Source organism: Leucoraja erinacea, chromosome 33, assembly GCF_028641065.1.
Source record: "Leucoraja erinacea ecotype New England chromosome 33, Leri_hhj_1, whole genome shotgun sequence".
NCBI lineage: Eukaryota > Metazoa > Chordata > Chondrichthyes > Rajiformes > Rajidae > Leucoraja > Leucoraja erinaceus.
This window is the reverse complement of record NC_073409.1, coordinates 13,202,881-13,215,000: the sequence shown is the minus strand read 5'-3', so window position 1 is coordinate 13,215,000 and position 12,120 is coordinate 13,202,881. Positions and strand designations below refer to the sequence as shown.

The 12,120-nt window shown below is 43.4% G+C and overlaps 1 protein-coding gene across 1 annotated transcript in view; it reads left to right on the top strand.

Annotated features, from left to right (window-relative positions):
* LOC129712722 (A disintegrin and metalloproteinase with thrombospondin motifs 7-like) overlaps positions 1-12,120 on the top strand; it is a 112,117-nt gene that overhangs the window by 46,909 nt on the left and 53,088 nt on the right. Inside the window, 2 exon segments of the mRNA XM_055661387.1 lie at positions 153-298; positions 11,182-11,351. Of these exon segments, the coding sequence (XP_055517362.1) occupies positions 153-298; positions 11,182-11,351 (316 nt within the window).

Below are 12,120 nucleotides of genomic sequence, written 5' to 3'. Positions count from 1 at the left end.
TTTTAAGGCAGAGGAGACTGCAATAATTCTATGCTGTATCTGAATAGGAGTCGGCAATTCCAACATCGGGATCAACAAAACTCAGCTAAGATGTGATTGATGAAGACCATGCCAAGGGAGATTTCCCACTAACTCTCACTCTCCTCTTGCAGCGGTGCTTCGGTGGAGATTGCATATCCACAATCCAGCATCCTCAGAATACAGCTGGAAATTGGGGAGCCTGGAGCTCCTGGTCATCCTGCAGCCGGACCTGCAGTTCAGGAACACAGAGCGCGGAGAGGCAATGCAACAATCCCACGTAAGACCTTGATTACTTAACTCACTCCAGTCTGCCAATAATTTGCCTTATGGTGGCCCAAGGTTCTGGTGTCCTCAGTATCAGAAGATAGAACCCTCTGGCTCGAAAACCCTAACCAAGAGCTGATAATAGAGAGGATGAGACACTTGAACAGGCACATGGATAGGAAAGGTTTAGATCATAAGATCATGTGATAGGAGTAGAATTAAGTCATTCAGCCCATCAAGTCTACTCCGCCATTCAATCATGGGTGATTTATCTCTCCCACCTAACCCCATTCTCCTGCCTCAGCAGGATATGGAACAAATGTGAGCAAATGGGACCAGCTTAGATGTGGCTTCTTGGTCGGCGTTAAAGAGTGATTCTGTTGGTAGTTTGTTGTTTGTTTGTTTGTTTTTTGCACAAAAGTCCGCGAGCATTGCCACTTTTCATTTCACTGCACATCTCGTATGTGTATGTGACGAATAAACTTGACTTGACTTGAAGAGTTAGGCCAAATGGACTGTTTCCATGCAGTATGACCATGACTCTTAAGAGAGCAATTGGCTTTGGAAGGGGGAACTGACTGGTGAGGGTCAGGTTGGTGGAGTCAGGTTCACCGTAGGGCACAAAGTGCTGGAGTAAATCAGCAAGTCAGGCAACATCTCAGTTAACCTCATAGCATTTGAAAATGATCTGGATCACCACTTTAATCACCAAAGCATAGAAAAACAGACATGTGCTGGTAAATAGGATTAGCAAAGATAGGTACTCATTAGTTGACATGACACAGTGAACCGGGGATATCTGTTACTGCAGAGTTATTGATTAAAAGGGAGGAAGCAGTAACAGTTGTAAAATAAATGAAGCTTCCATCTGGTGCTCAATGGCCTAAGAAGCTTTACAGTCAGAGTTTGCTGAAGATGATTATGTGAATATGGATCTGTCATTCACGATGTTCTTGTGTGAACTGTCAGCAGGATGGCAGGTAACTCAACAGTCTGCACAAGTTGAGTAAATACAGGGAAGCTCTCTTTCTATTGTTATTGTTACTTCTTAAAAAATATTGTTCCTTTGAAGAGGCAGAGCCACGGGAAAAGTGCAAGGGAATGGGAGACTTCCAAAGAGGCAGCACATGCAGAATGGGCCGAGTGGCACCCTTTGCTGTAACACTGCTCCTCCACATTGTATGCAACCTCTGTTTCTGTTGAGACGGAGTGGCTGAGCATTTGATGTCATGCGCTGTTAGATGAAGCTTGACTATTTTTATCAGAAGTTGATAACATGACTGATCCAAACATCATCCTCATTCAACTGGAACACTTCATGGATAATTAATTATTCAGATAACAGAACCCGATGTATAGTTTTCCTGTTGGTGAAGAATGACGTTCTTTCCTTTTCTCCAGTTATATTCCATGGGAGTTTGTTTACTGACTTTCCGATTTTCTGGAGAGTTTGTTTACTGACTTCCCAGTCTTGTGATAGCAGACGTACCCGCCAAGTTTCTGCAACCCCTGCCTATTTCCCTCTGGTCTGAATGGGGGCAGATAATGATCGTTGTCACCCTGCATTAAAGCAGGAAGAGGCTGTTCACTCCCTCTACTTCCACCCTCATTCAGCAAGACAGTGGCTGACCTTATACCTCTGCCATTTTCTTGCACTGGGCCATATCTCCCGATTCCCTAAATAACAAAAGGCGATCGATCTCTTTCTTGCATTTACTCAGTAACTGAGTCTATGGGGTAGAGTGTTCCATTCTTGGGGAGAGAGTTCCAAATATTCACCACCCTCTGGGCGAAGATGTTTCTCTTCGTCGCTGTGCTGACTTGCCCCTTACCTTGAGACTTTTACCCTTGGTTCCAAACTCCAATTAGAGGCACATCATCCCTGTGTCCATCCTGACAAGCCCGCTTGATCAGATCCGCTCTCATTCATCTAAACACAAGATAGTCTGCTTAACTTCATAGTTCTTCAGTGATATTACACATAAGGAAGCCATTCGGCCCATTGAGTCTCCGCCATACTGTTTCTTAAATGTTGGGATAGTCCCAGCCTCAGCTACCTCCTCTGGCAGCTTGTTCCAAACACCCAACACACTTTGTGTGAAAAAGTTACCCCTCAGATTCCTATTAAATCTTTTCCCCCTCACCTTAAACCTATGTCCTCTTGTTGTCGACTGATCTACTCTGGGCAAGAGACTCTGTGCACGTACCCGATCTATTCTGCTCATGATCTTGCACACCTCAATAAGAATACCCTCACCCTCCTGCGCTCCAAGGAATAGTCCCAGCCTGCTCAACATCTCCCTTTGATCATATCAAATGACAGGGCAGGATTGAAGAGTCTGATGACCTACTCCTGCTCCTAATCTATCATGTTCTTGTGTTTCCATCTGAAAGACACCCATGTTAGCTCCCCCTAGATTTTAATTTTTTACATATCTGTCGAACTTATGATCAGCTTTATGTTTCTCGCAAACCTACACTTGTTTCTTTTGCCTTATCTGACTTTGCAGAGTTCTGAAACTTTTCCTTTCTTTAGCCTGACTGCTTTATTTAGCACATCATAGGTCTTTCCCTCTGAACCAATAAAGTCTTTAACCTTTCTTGGTAGCTGTGGCAGGAATGTGTTTCCTGTGCTTTGGCCAAAAGGGATATCTATATTACACCTCCAGTAAAAATTATTTCATAAACTTCCAAATAGAGCCCAGGAGGTCTATAAATGGAATGAATTATAGTCGAACACAATAATCAGAAATCATTTCAGCCTCTTATATTTTGTACTCCATCGAGTTTTCCATGTGAAAGCAACTACAATCTTACTGGGGGCATAAAGTTTTTGGAGAAACATTTCTACAAGTATATTGTGTGGAATATTCTAGTAAAGACAGGTAAATAAATGCAGTACCAATTTTACGAAGTGAAAACTGATGTGGCCCACTGCTGGAATTTAGCCATAATAGTCTCCATTATTTTGAACGCAGATGACTCTTCAGCCTAAGACAGACACAAAATGCTGGAGTAACTTTTTGGAGTAATTTGGAGTAAATGGACAAGTTCGGGTCAGGACCCTTCTTCAGACTGATAGTACCAGGAAGAGTGGGGGGAAACTGGAAGCAAGAGAGAGAAAAATCAGGGCTAGCAACAGATGACCTCGGGCAAGAAGGTTCCCTGATTGGCCGCTTTTTGGATAGAGGCAGGTGGTAGCCCAACAGGCATACATGGTTGCGAACTGTGGAACTGCTTAATGGACTTTTCGTGTAGGAAGGAGAGGAAGAGGTGAAGGAGATGTTTGCAGAAGTCACCTAAAGTAGGAGAATTTAATGTTCCTACTGATGGGTTAGAAGCCACCCAAGAGGAATATGAGGTGCTGTTCTTCCAGTCTGCATGTGGCTTCACTATGGCACTGGAAGAGGCCCAGGGCAGAAAGGTCAGTATTGGAATGGGAAGGGGAGTTAAAGTGGTTAGCAACCAGGAGATCCAGTCAGCCTGGGTAGGCCGTGCGTCAGTGTGCTGCAAAAGTGGTCACAGAGCCTCTGCTTGGTCTTGCCAATGTATAGGAGCCCACATCAGGGATACCGGATGCAGTAAATGAGGTTAGAGGAGGTGCATGTGAACCGTTGTCTCACCTGGAAAAACTGCTGGGCTCCCTGGATTGGGGGCGAGGGAGAAGGTATTAGGGCAGGTGTTACATCTCAGGCGGTTGGGGATTGAGGAGAGAATCCTGGTCAGGGCCAGAAGTCATGCGCTCACCCACCCTGTGTCTTTCCTGACAACCGGGACAAGCACCCCATGCGGAGATGTTGTTTGAGGCTCTACCTGTCTACCTGGCAATGATGCAGCACAGGTGAAGCTTGCTCCAAAGTTTCCTGATCCTTTTGTGGAGATGCAATAGAGTGCTCGTTCAACTCGCAACACCAACATCCGAGCAAGGATGCATGAATGGGGTTAGATAAAGTAGTGTGGAAGATGACCGGTGTGGGTCAGGGACACCATCATGGACCCATTGGAGTTGCAGTGCTGTCGATTACAGCCATGTGGGGGCCACTGTAGAGAGAGCTGGCTTCTGCGTAAATAGCAGTCAGATTTCATGAGATGTGTCCTGAAACAGGTCTACCCTATCTCACCATCAACCCCATAAGTTCTATTATTAGTTTGCCTGCTGACTGTCACTCTGGGTATCGTTATTAAATCCACATGTAGGTCAAGCTGCATAGGTCAGATAGTCATGGTACAAAGTCAACATTGTGCATCAAGTCATCTCAATAGGATCAGGGGGTAACAATACAGTTTAAAGATGTTCAATGTCATGTCAACCTGCCATGTGTTTTTGGGTTTTAATATGTTACAGTACATGTGGTTTCCTGTTTTATATCTTTGGAATCTCTTAATTAGACTGGACTTGAAATGAATTCCAGGCCACCTGTTAACATTGGCAGTTCAGTGGGATAAACATTGCTTGTTTAGTTTGGGCAACTTTTGAAGTATGAGGATGGGTGTGTGCCCAGCAACCTGGTGTAGTGCACCTCTGCCGTCTGACAGAAGATACAAAAATCTGAAATCATGTACCACCAGATTCAGGAAACAACTTTTACTCCACCTCTTCATCTATCTCATTGTGGCCCTTGCACTTTTTAAAATCTCCACTTTCTCTGTATCTGTAACGCAACAGTGCTGTTACACCACGTTCTGCACTCTGCTATTTTTCTCTTTACACTGCCTGTTGTACTTGCTTATGGTTTCATTGTAATCGTGTATAATATTGGCTGATTGGATAACACACAAAGTTTTTTACTGTATCTCAGTAGACATGACAATAATAATCCAATATCAACAGCAGTGAGAGGGAATGACAGGCCGGCACAGCTGGTAGAGCTGCTCTCTCACAGCTTCTGAGGCCTGAGTTCGATCCTGACCTCGGGTGCTGTCTGTGCAGAGTCGCCCTGTGACCACATGGGTTTCCCCGTGTGCTCCAGTTCCTTCCTCGACGTGCAGGTTTGTAGGTCAATAGTCCTCTGTAAAATTGCTCCCCAGTGTGTGTGGAGTGGATATAAAGGGGGATAACATGGAACTCATTCACTCATGTGTCACACGACGTGTAGCTCACTGTTGGCTTCTATTGTCGTCCAACATGTTGGCAGAATTGGTCGCCCGATGCATTGGTCACGGAGTGCATTGTGTCATTGTGAGGAGGCTTCTGTCATGATCCCCATGGTACTAGTATGAATAGGTGATCAATGGTTAGGGTGGACTCACTAGGCTGAAAGACTTGTTTCCATGCTGGATCTCTAAACTAAAGTTCATCGGCTGTTCATGCCCCTAGCTGAAGGAAAACTCCTGCCAATACCTTGAGAGTGTTGTTTTTCTTCAAAATGATCATAATCCCTAACATTGGACAAAACAGATGAATATAATGCATTCTATTTAATGCTTCAAATAAATATCTGATCTCCCCTGACAATACATTGCTCCCCGAGGAGTCAGACCCCAATACAAAGCTTCAGCCACTGCCTTCTGTGAGTACTGCCCACTGAGGGTGTTAGATTTAGCTCAGTGCTAAGGGAATCAAGGGGTATGGGGGAAAAAGCCGGAATGGGGCACTGATTTTGGGTGATCAGCCATAATCATGTTGAATGGCGGTGCTGGCTCGAAGAACCGAATGGCCTACTCCTGCACCTATTTTCTATGTTTCTATGACTAAGTCCTAAAGGGTTAATCACATCTGTTCTGGTCATTAATAGCAGAATGGCAAAATTAAACACAGATGTAGATTGTCTGGGTGGTCAGTGGAGTATTAGCGGAAGACAAGATGAAGGAGTTTGATACAGTTCTGAGTTATTTATGCGTCTTGGCAGTGCGTAGTACAATATCTGCTCAAAGCTGCCTTGGAGGTAATCATCATGTTGATAAATAACGTGACCACGCATCCTCTCTCAGATGTGGATGTTATTTACAATTAACTCCCTTTTGACTCCCTTGGTAATAGTACATCTCATTCTGGTAACTGTGTTAACAGCACACCTGTTGAACGACAAGACTGCTCTTCCTTAGTAGCGGCGGCACACTAACAGCTCCAACGACCTTTAATGCTGTCTGTGTGGAGTTTGCATGATCTCCATGCGACTGTATGGGCTTCTTCTTATTGTTCAGAATTCCTTATTCATCAAAATAACATGCTTATTAACAGCATGTTGTTCCTATAAACTTCCCATGGTGGTTGGAGAAACAGAGTGGAGTTAATGGGCATCTAACATAGAATAGGTAAGTGGGGAAATAGTGTTGCAGACTTGATGGGTCATGTGGCCACCTTCTATGTCTAAGAAAAAATATGAAACCTGAGATACCAGTCAGTAGTAATGAGGGTGATTCCTCTGTGGTTTCTAAGGCTCATTGACCCCCCCCCAGCTTGATAATCAAATCCTGTGTTGGCCATTGTGAAGCTCCCAGTCTAATACATGGCTGTATAGACTGTAGTGATTACACCTGGTGGCTCACCAACACCTTCTCAGGGGGCATCTAGAGTTAGCCCATAAGGCATAGGAGCAGAATCAGCCCATCGAGTATATGCCATTCGATCAAGGTTGATCCATTTTTCCTTCTCATTCTCCTGCCTTCTCCCTGTAAACTTTGACACCCAAACTAATCAGGAACCAATTAATCTTTGCACCCAACAAAACATGTTTGTGTCCAACTTCATTGAGGTTGAATCGTAGTCTCTTCCAGTAGGAAACACTGCAGTGCTTTTGCCTTTTGAAGTAATTGTAACCTGATAGACTTACATTTGAAATATACATTTTAAATAAATACCGAGAAATTCAAAGAGATAAGCTAAAAGCAAATTGCATGTTTGTCTTTAACATGGCAGTTAATTTGCATTTGTTCTGCAAACTGATCATTCATTACCTTTGCAGGAATTATCTAAGATTGGATGAGAATGCTGTGAAGTATGCGGGAGATGTTACATATTTTGGGGGAGGGCAGGCAGGCTGTTTCTTGAACAAGAGGACATGGATAATAATAATAATAATACATTTTATTTTCGGGCGCCTTTCAAAGTCTCAAGGCCACCTTACAGAAATTAACAGAAGAGAAAAAATTATAGTCGGAGTAAAATAAATAATGACATCCCAGTACACAAATTAAAGACAGAAATCGCTCCAAAGACAAAAAATCAAAAAAACACAATGTGTGAAAACAACTGAAGCAACACTGCTCACTGACTGCAGAATACTGTGTGCTTTCATACTTGACTTTGCCATTCCCATACTAACCTATTCAGCAAAATCAAGGCCATTGTTCGCAATGTATTAATGGATTGCTTCCTTCCCACTCCATCATGCATAACCTGGACATCGGATGCCATTTCTCCAACCAATTTATTTCCATTTCCTTGGATAGATGTTGGAACTGCAAATTGTCGGGGGAAATAGAAACAGGAAATGCCGGAAACACTCAGCAGGTCAGGCAACATCTGTGGGAGGAGAAACAGAGTTAAGGGCCTGTCCCACTTGCCGATTCTTTTCGGCGACTGCCGGCGTCATTTCACTGTCACCAAAAGATTTTGAATGTTTCAAATTCCAGCGGTGACAAAAAAAATGTTGCGACACGTGAAAAAACATCGCGCATCACACGTCATCACGCCGCATGGCGCTGTGAATTTTTCAGTGACCTGATACGTCAGTTATTGATGCCGGCAGTCGCTGAAAAAATCTCCAAGTGGGACAGGCCCTTTAATAATCCTGTATCAAAAACCTGAGAGAATGAAAAGTCTTCGAACTGAAACATTAACTTTGTATTTCTTCCCACAGATGCTGCCTGACCTGCTGAATGTTCCTAGTATTTTCTGCTTTTATTTTCGACTTCCAGCAACCACAGTTTTTTTTTTAGTTTCAAATTCTTGGTATAAAATCCCTCCGAAATAGCAGCATGTTTACATTAAGCACAATCCAATTCCAAACTCAATTTGTGAATTCAAATTGGGTCATCTTAAGGGCCTGTCCCACTTGGCTATTTTTTCGGTGACTGCTGGCCTCATGTCAGTGTCGCCAAAAGATTTTGTACATTTCAAAATCCAGCGGCGGCAAAAAAAATGTTGCGACACTTGAAAAAACACCGCGTGTCATACGCCATCACGCCGTGTCACCGCTGCATCACGCCACAAATTTTTCAGTGACCTGATACGTCAGTCAATGATGCCGGCAGTCGCCGAAAAAGATCACCAAGTGGGACAGGCCCGTAAGGTTACGGAGAAAATAGGGAGCACACAATGATTATTTTGTTCTTGACAACATACTATACTCGCAACATAGTAAAATATTGTTATGCCATGGAACTTTGACGCACCTTCACTGAACATTCAACTATTTGACAGGTTCAAGTCACCGTGCAACTTGAATGGAGAGAGCACATTTCCTGTAGGTCATCAATTTCAGAAGTGTTAATTTAGAAGTTGATTTGTTTCTGCTGTAAGGTTAGACACATGTCATGGGCACAGTGATTGTGGAGAGGCCTTCATTGGCTTATTACATAACAGGAGACCATTCAGCACATTGGGTCCATGCTGGATCCTAGTAGGGCAATCCCATTCATCTCAGATTCCTTCTCGATTCCTGGTTTCCTGCACCTTAGAACATAGAACAGGCCCTTCACCCCACAATATCTCTGGCAAACATGCTGCCACGATGTTGCCTATCAGCACGTGATCCATATTCCTCCATTCTCTGCATATCCACGTGCCTATCCCAAAGTCTCACAAAGGGCACTATCGTATCTGTCAATCACCCAACTCTGGCAGAGCATTCCAGGCATTCACCACCCTCTGAGTTGCCCCATAAAGCTATGCCCTCTAGTATTTCATTTTTCCATCCTAGGAATAAGGCTCTGACCATCAATCCTATCTATGCCTCGCATAATTTTACATATTTCTGCCAGGTCTCCCAGCAACCTGAGGTGTTCAACCTGCGGCAAAACAAATCAATTCTGTCCAACCTATAGCTATTACCTCCCTAATCCAGGCATCATTCAAGTAATCCAGTCTTCATTCAATTTAATCTCTCTCATCAACTCATTAACTTTCCCTTTGATTGTTTTTGCCATTTGTCTAGACTCAAGAATAATATATCACAATCATTTAACTAACCAGCATCCTTTCTGAATATGAGAAGTTTAAATTCCACCCAGAGAGCACCTGAGGTCAGGATTGAACCCAGATCCCTGGAGCTGTGAGGCAGCAACATTAAATCCCGTGCCACCATGCCATCCCACTTAGCCTCACTGCCAGCAGGCACACAATGATGCAAATTGTTCAGAATTGAACATGCTTAATATATAATTAAGATACACTTGCTACCTGCATCTTCTAAAGCTCCCATGATCAAGTTAAAAACGTTCATAATGTCATGTATAAAACCGTAAGGCGTAATGATTAAATACAAAGTGTTATTTTGATCCTGAAATTACATAATTTGCCACATAGAAGCAGACTATTTGTCCTAAATATTTTGTGCTGGTATTTATAGTTCTAGCTTCTAGTTTGGTTTAGTTGAGAGATACAGCGTGGAAACAGGCCCTTTAGCCCACCGAGTCTGCACCGACCAGCGATCCCTGCACATTAACACAAGCCTACACACACTAGGGACAATTTACACTTATACCAAGTATACAAACCCAAGCCAATTAACCTGCAAACCTGTACCCGTTTGGAAATCGAAGATCTCGGAGGAAACCCACGCGGTCATGGAGAGAACATACAAACTCCATACAGCTAGCGAACATACAAACTCCATACTGCCCCTGTTCCCTCCTTTAAAGTGTTCCCTGAATGCCTACCTTTCTCTTAAGACTTTCCCTGCTCACATGAGAGAATGTTAATGGATTAGCTGGAAGAAGAAGAAGAGCTGTTACTTTGGCGATGTCTTTTCAGATCCCAGTGCATTTTACAGCCAATAAAATAGTTGGAGAATACATTAATTATTGCTTCATGGGAAATGCACATAGCAAAGATTCCAAAACCAATGTGATAATAGACAGGTAATTTATTTTTCAGAATTGTTGTTTGAGAATTAAGTATTACCTCTTAGATGTGCTTTGTCTATCCTGGATTGTTTGTGTCTGTGTGAGAATCAAGGCAGGGTTTGTATATCAGTATCTTTAGTAGTACAGAACTTTACAGTGTAACATCACCACTGCCTGAAGACGAGGTGAAGGCAGATATTCTCACTACATTTAAGAATCCTCTATACAGGTAGAGTCATAGTCACACAGCGTGGAATCGTCTTTCATTCCAACTTGTCCATGCCAACCAAGATGCCCCATCCAAGCTAGTACCATTTGCCTGTGCTGACCCCATATTCCTCTCAACCATTCCTATCCACGTACCTGTCCAAATGTCTTTTAAATATTGCTGTTGAATGATAGTATTTGAATCATCAAAGCGTAGAAGACTATGGACCTAATGTGGGTAAATAGAATTAATGCAGATAGGTACAATGAGTGGCATGGACATAGTGGGCCAAAGGCCTGGTTTTTTGCTGTATGTTTCTATTTCTAGGACCCCACCATTCTCAATAATGCACTGTGTGAGAGTCAGTGCTTGAGTCACTGAAGCTGGACATGAAGGTAGAAATTTGACATCTCACACGTGCTAATTGCCTGTTAGGGTAACACATTGTCTGAAATGGTGGTGGAGGCAGGAAACCCTCCCGTAGTTAGGGAGTATGTGTGTGAGAGCACTTGCACTGTAACCAGCAGGCCTAGGGATCAGAGGGTGGAATGTGGAATTGCTAAAGTCCATTTTGGCAAACATTGGTTTGGATCGTAAATCCCATGGCTTCCATGTAGATGCTACCACTGACACATGAAAGCAAGGATGAATTCTACTCTGTGGGCCTCTCTCGTTTTCAGGCCCAAGTATGGTGGCTCGTACTGCCTCGGGGAGAGGAAGAGATTCAGGATTTGCAACACCAAGGCCTGCGTCTCAGACGTGCCTACCTTCCGTCAGATGCAGTGCAGTGAGTTTGACACTATGCCTTACAAAGGGAAGCTGCATAAATGGATTCCTGTCCTCAGCAGATGTAAGTCCATCAGGTTGGCTTCACTGGCATGCTTTGTGTTTTTTTCAGTATTATTACTATGATGGATTGATTGACAGCTACAGCTTGGAACCGGCCTGAAGGACCTGAAGGGCCTGGTTCCACGATATATCTCTAACAAAAGATGTTAGACAGATGGCGCAATGGGCTAAGTGTTCGGCTGGCGACCAGAAGGTAGCCAGTTCGAATCCGGCTTGGAGTGCATACTGTCGTTGTGTCCTTAGGGCAAGACACTTCACCCACCTTTGCCTGTGTGTAAATGTAATGTAATTATGTGAAGCACTTTGGGGTCAATGCAAGTTGACTAAAAATGTGCTATATAAATAAGATTATTATTATTATTAAAATGCTTTTTCATGTTTGCTGATGTTTATTGAAAGATTTGTTCAGAAATGTAAGCTATTGGTCTTCAGTTTTCAGGCAGGTTAGCTCCAAAACCACTGTTGTTACAGTGGAGGATCACCATGCATCTCAATGTGGAGGAGGCCATTCGGCCCAACTTTCTTTGAATCTGTCCCATCCCATCACCAAATTCGTGTGTGTTTCCAGCTTCCTCTGCTGTCCATCTCTCCCACACACACTCTATACTCTCTCGGGGAAAGGAGTTTATGCTGAATGAATTCCCTGTTGGATTTAATATCGATTACCTTATAATGATGATCCCAGTTTTGGATTCCATTACAAGCAAAACATTTTCTCCACATCTGCCCTATCGAGCCCCATCAGAATTTTGAAAGATCTCCATTCACTT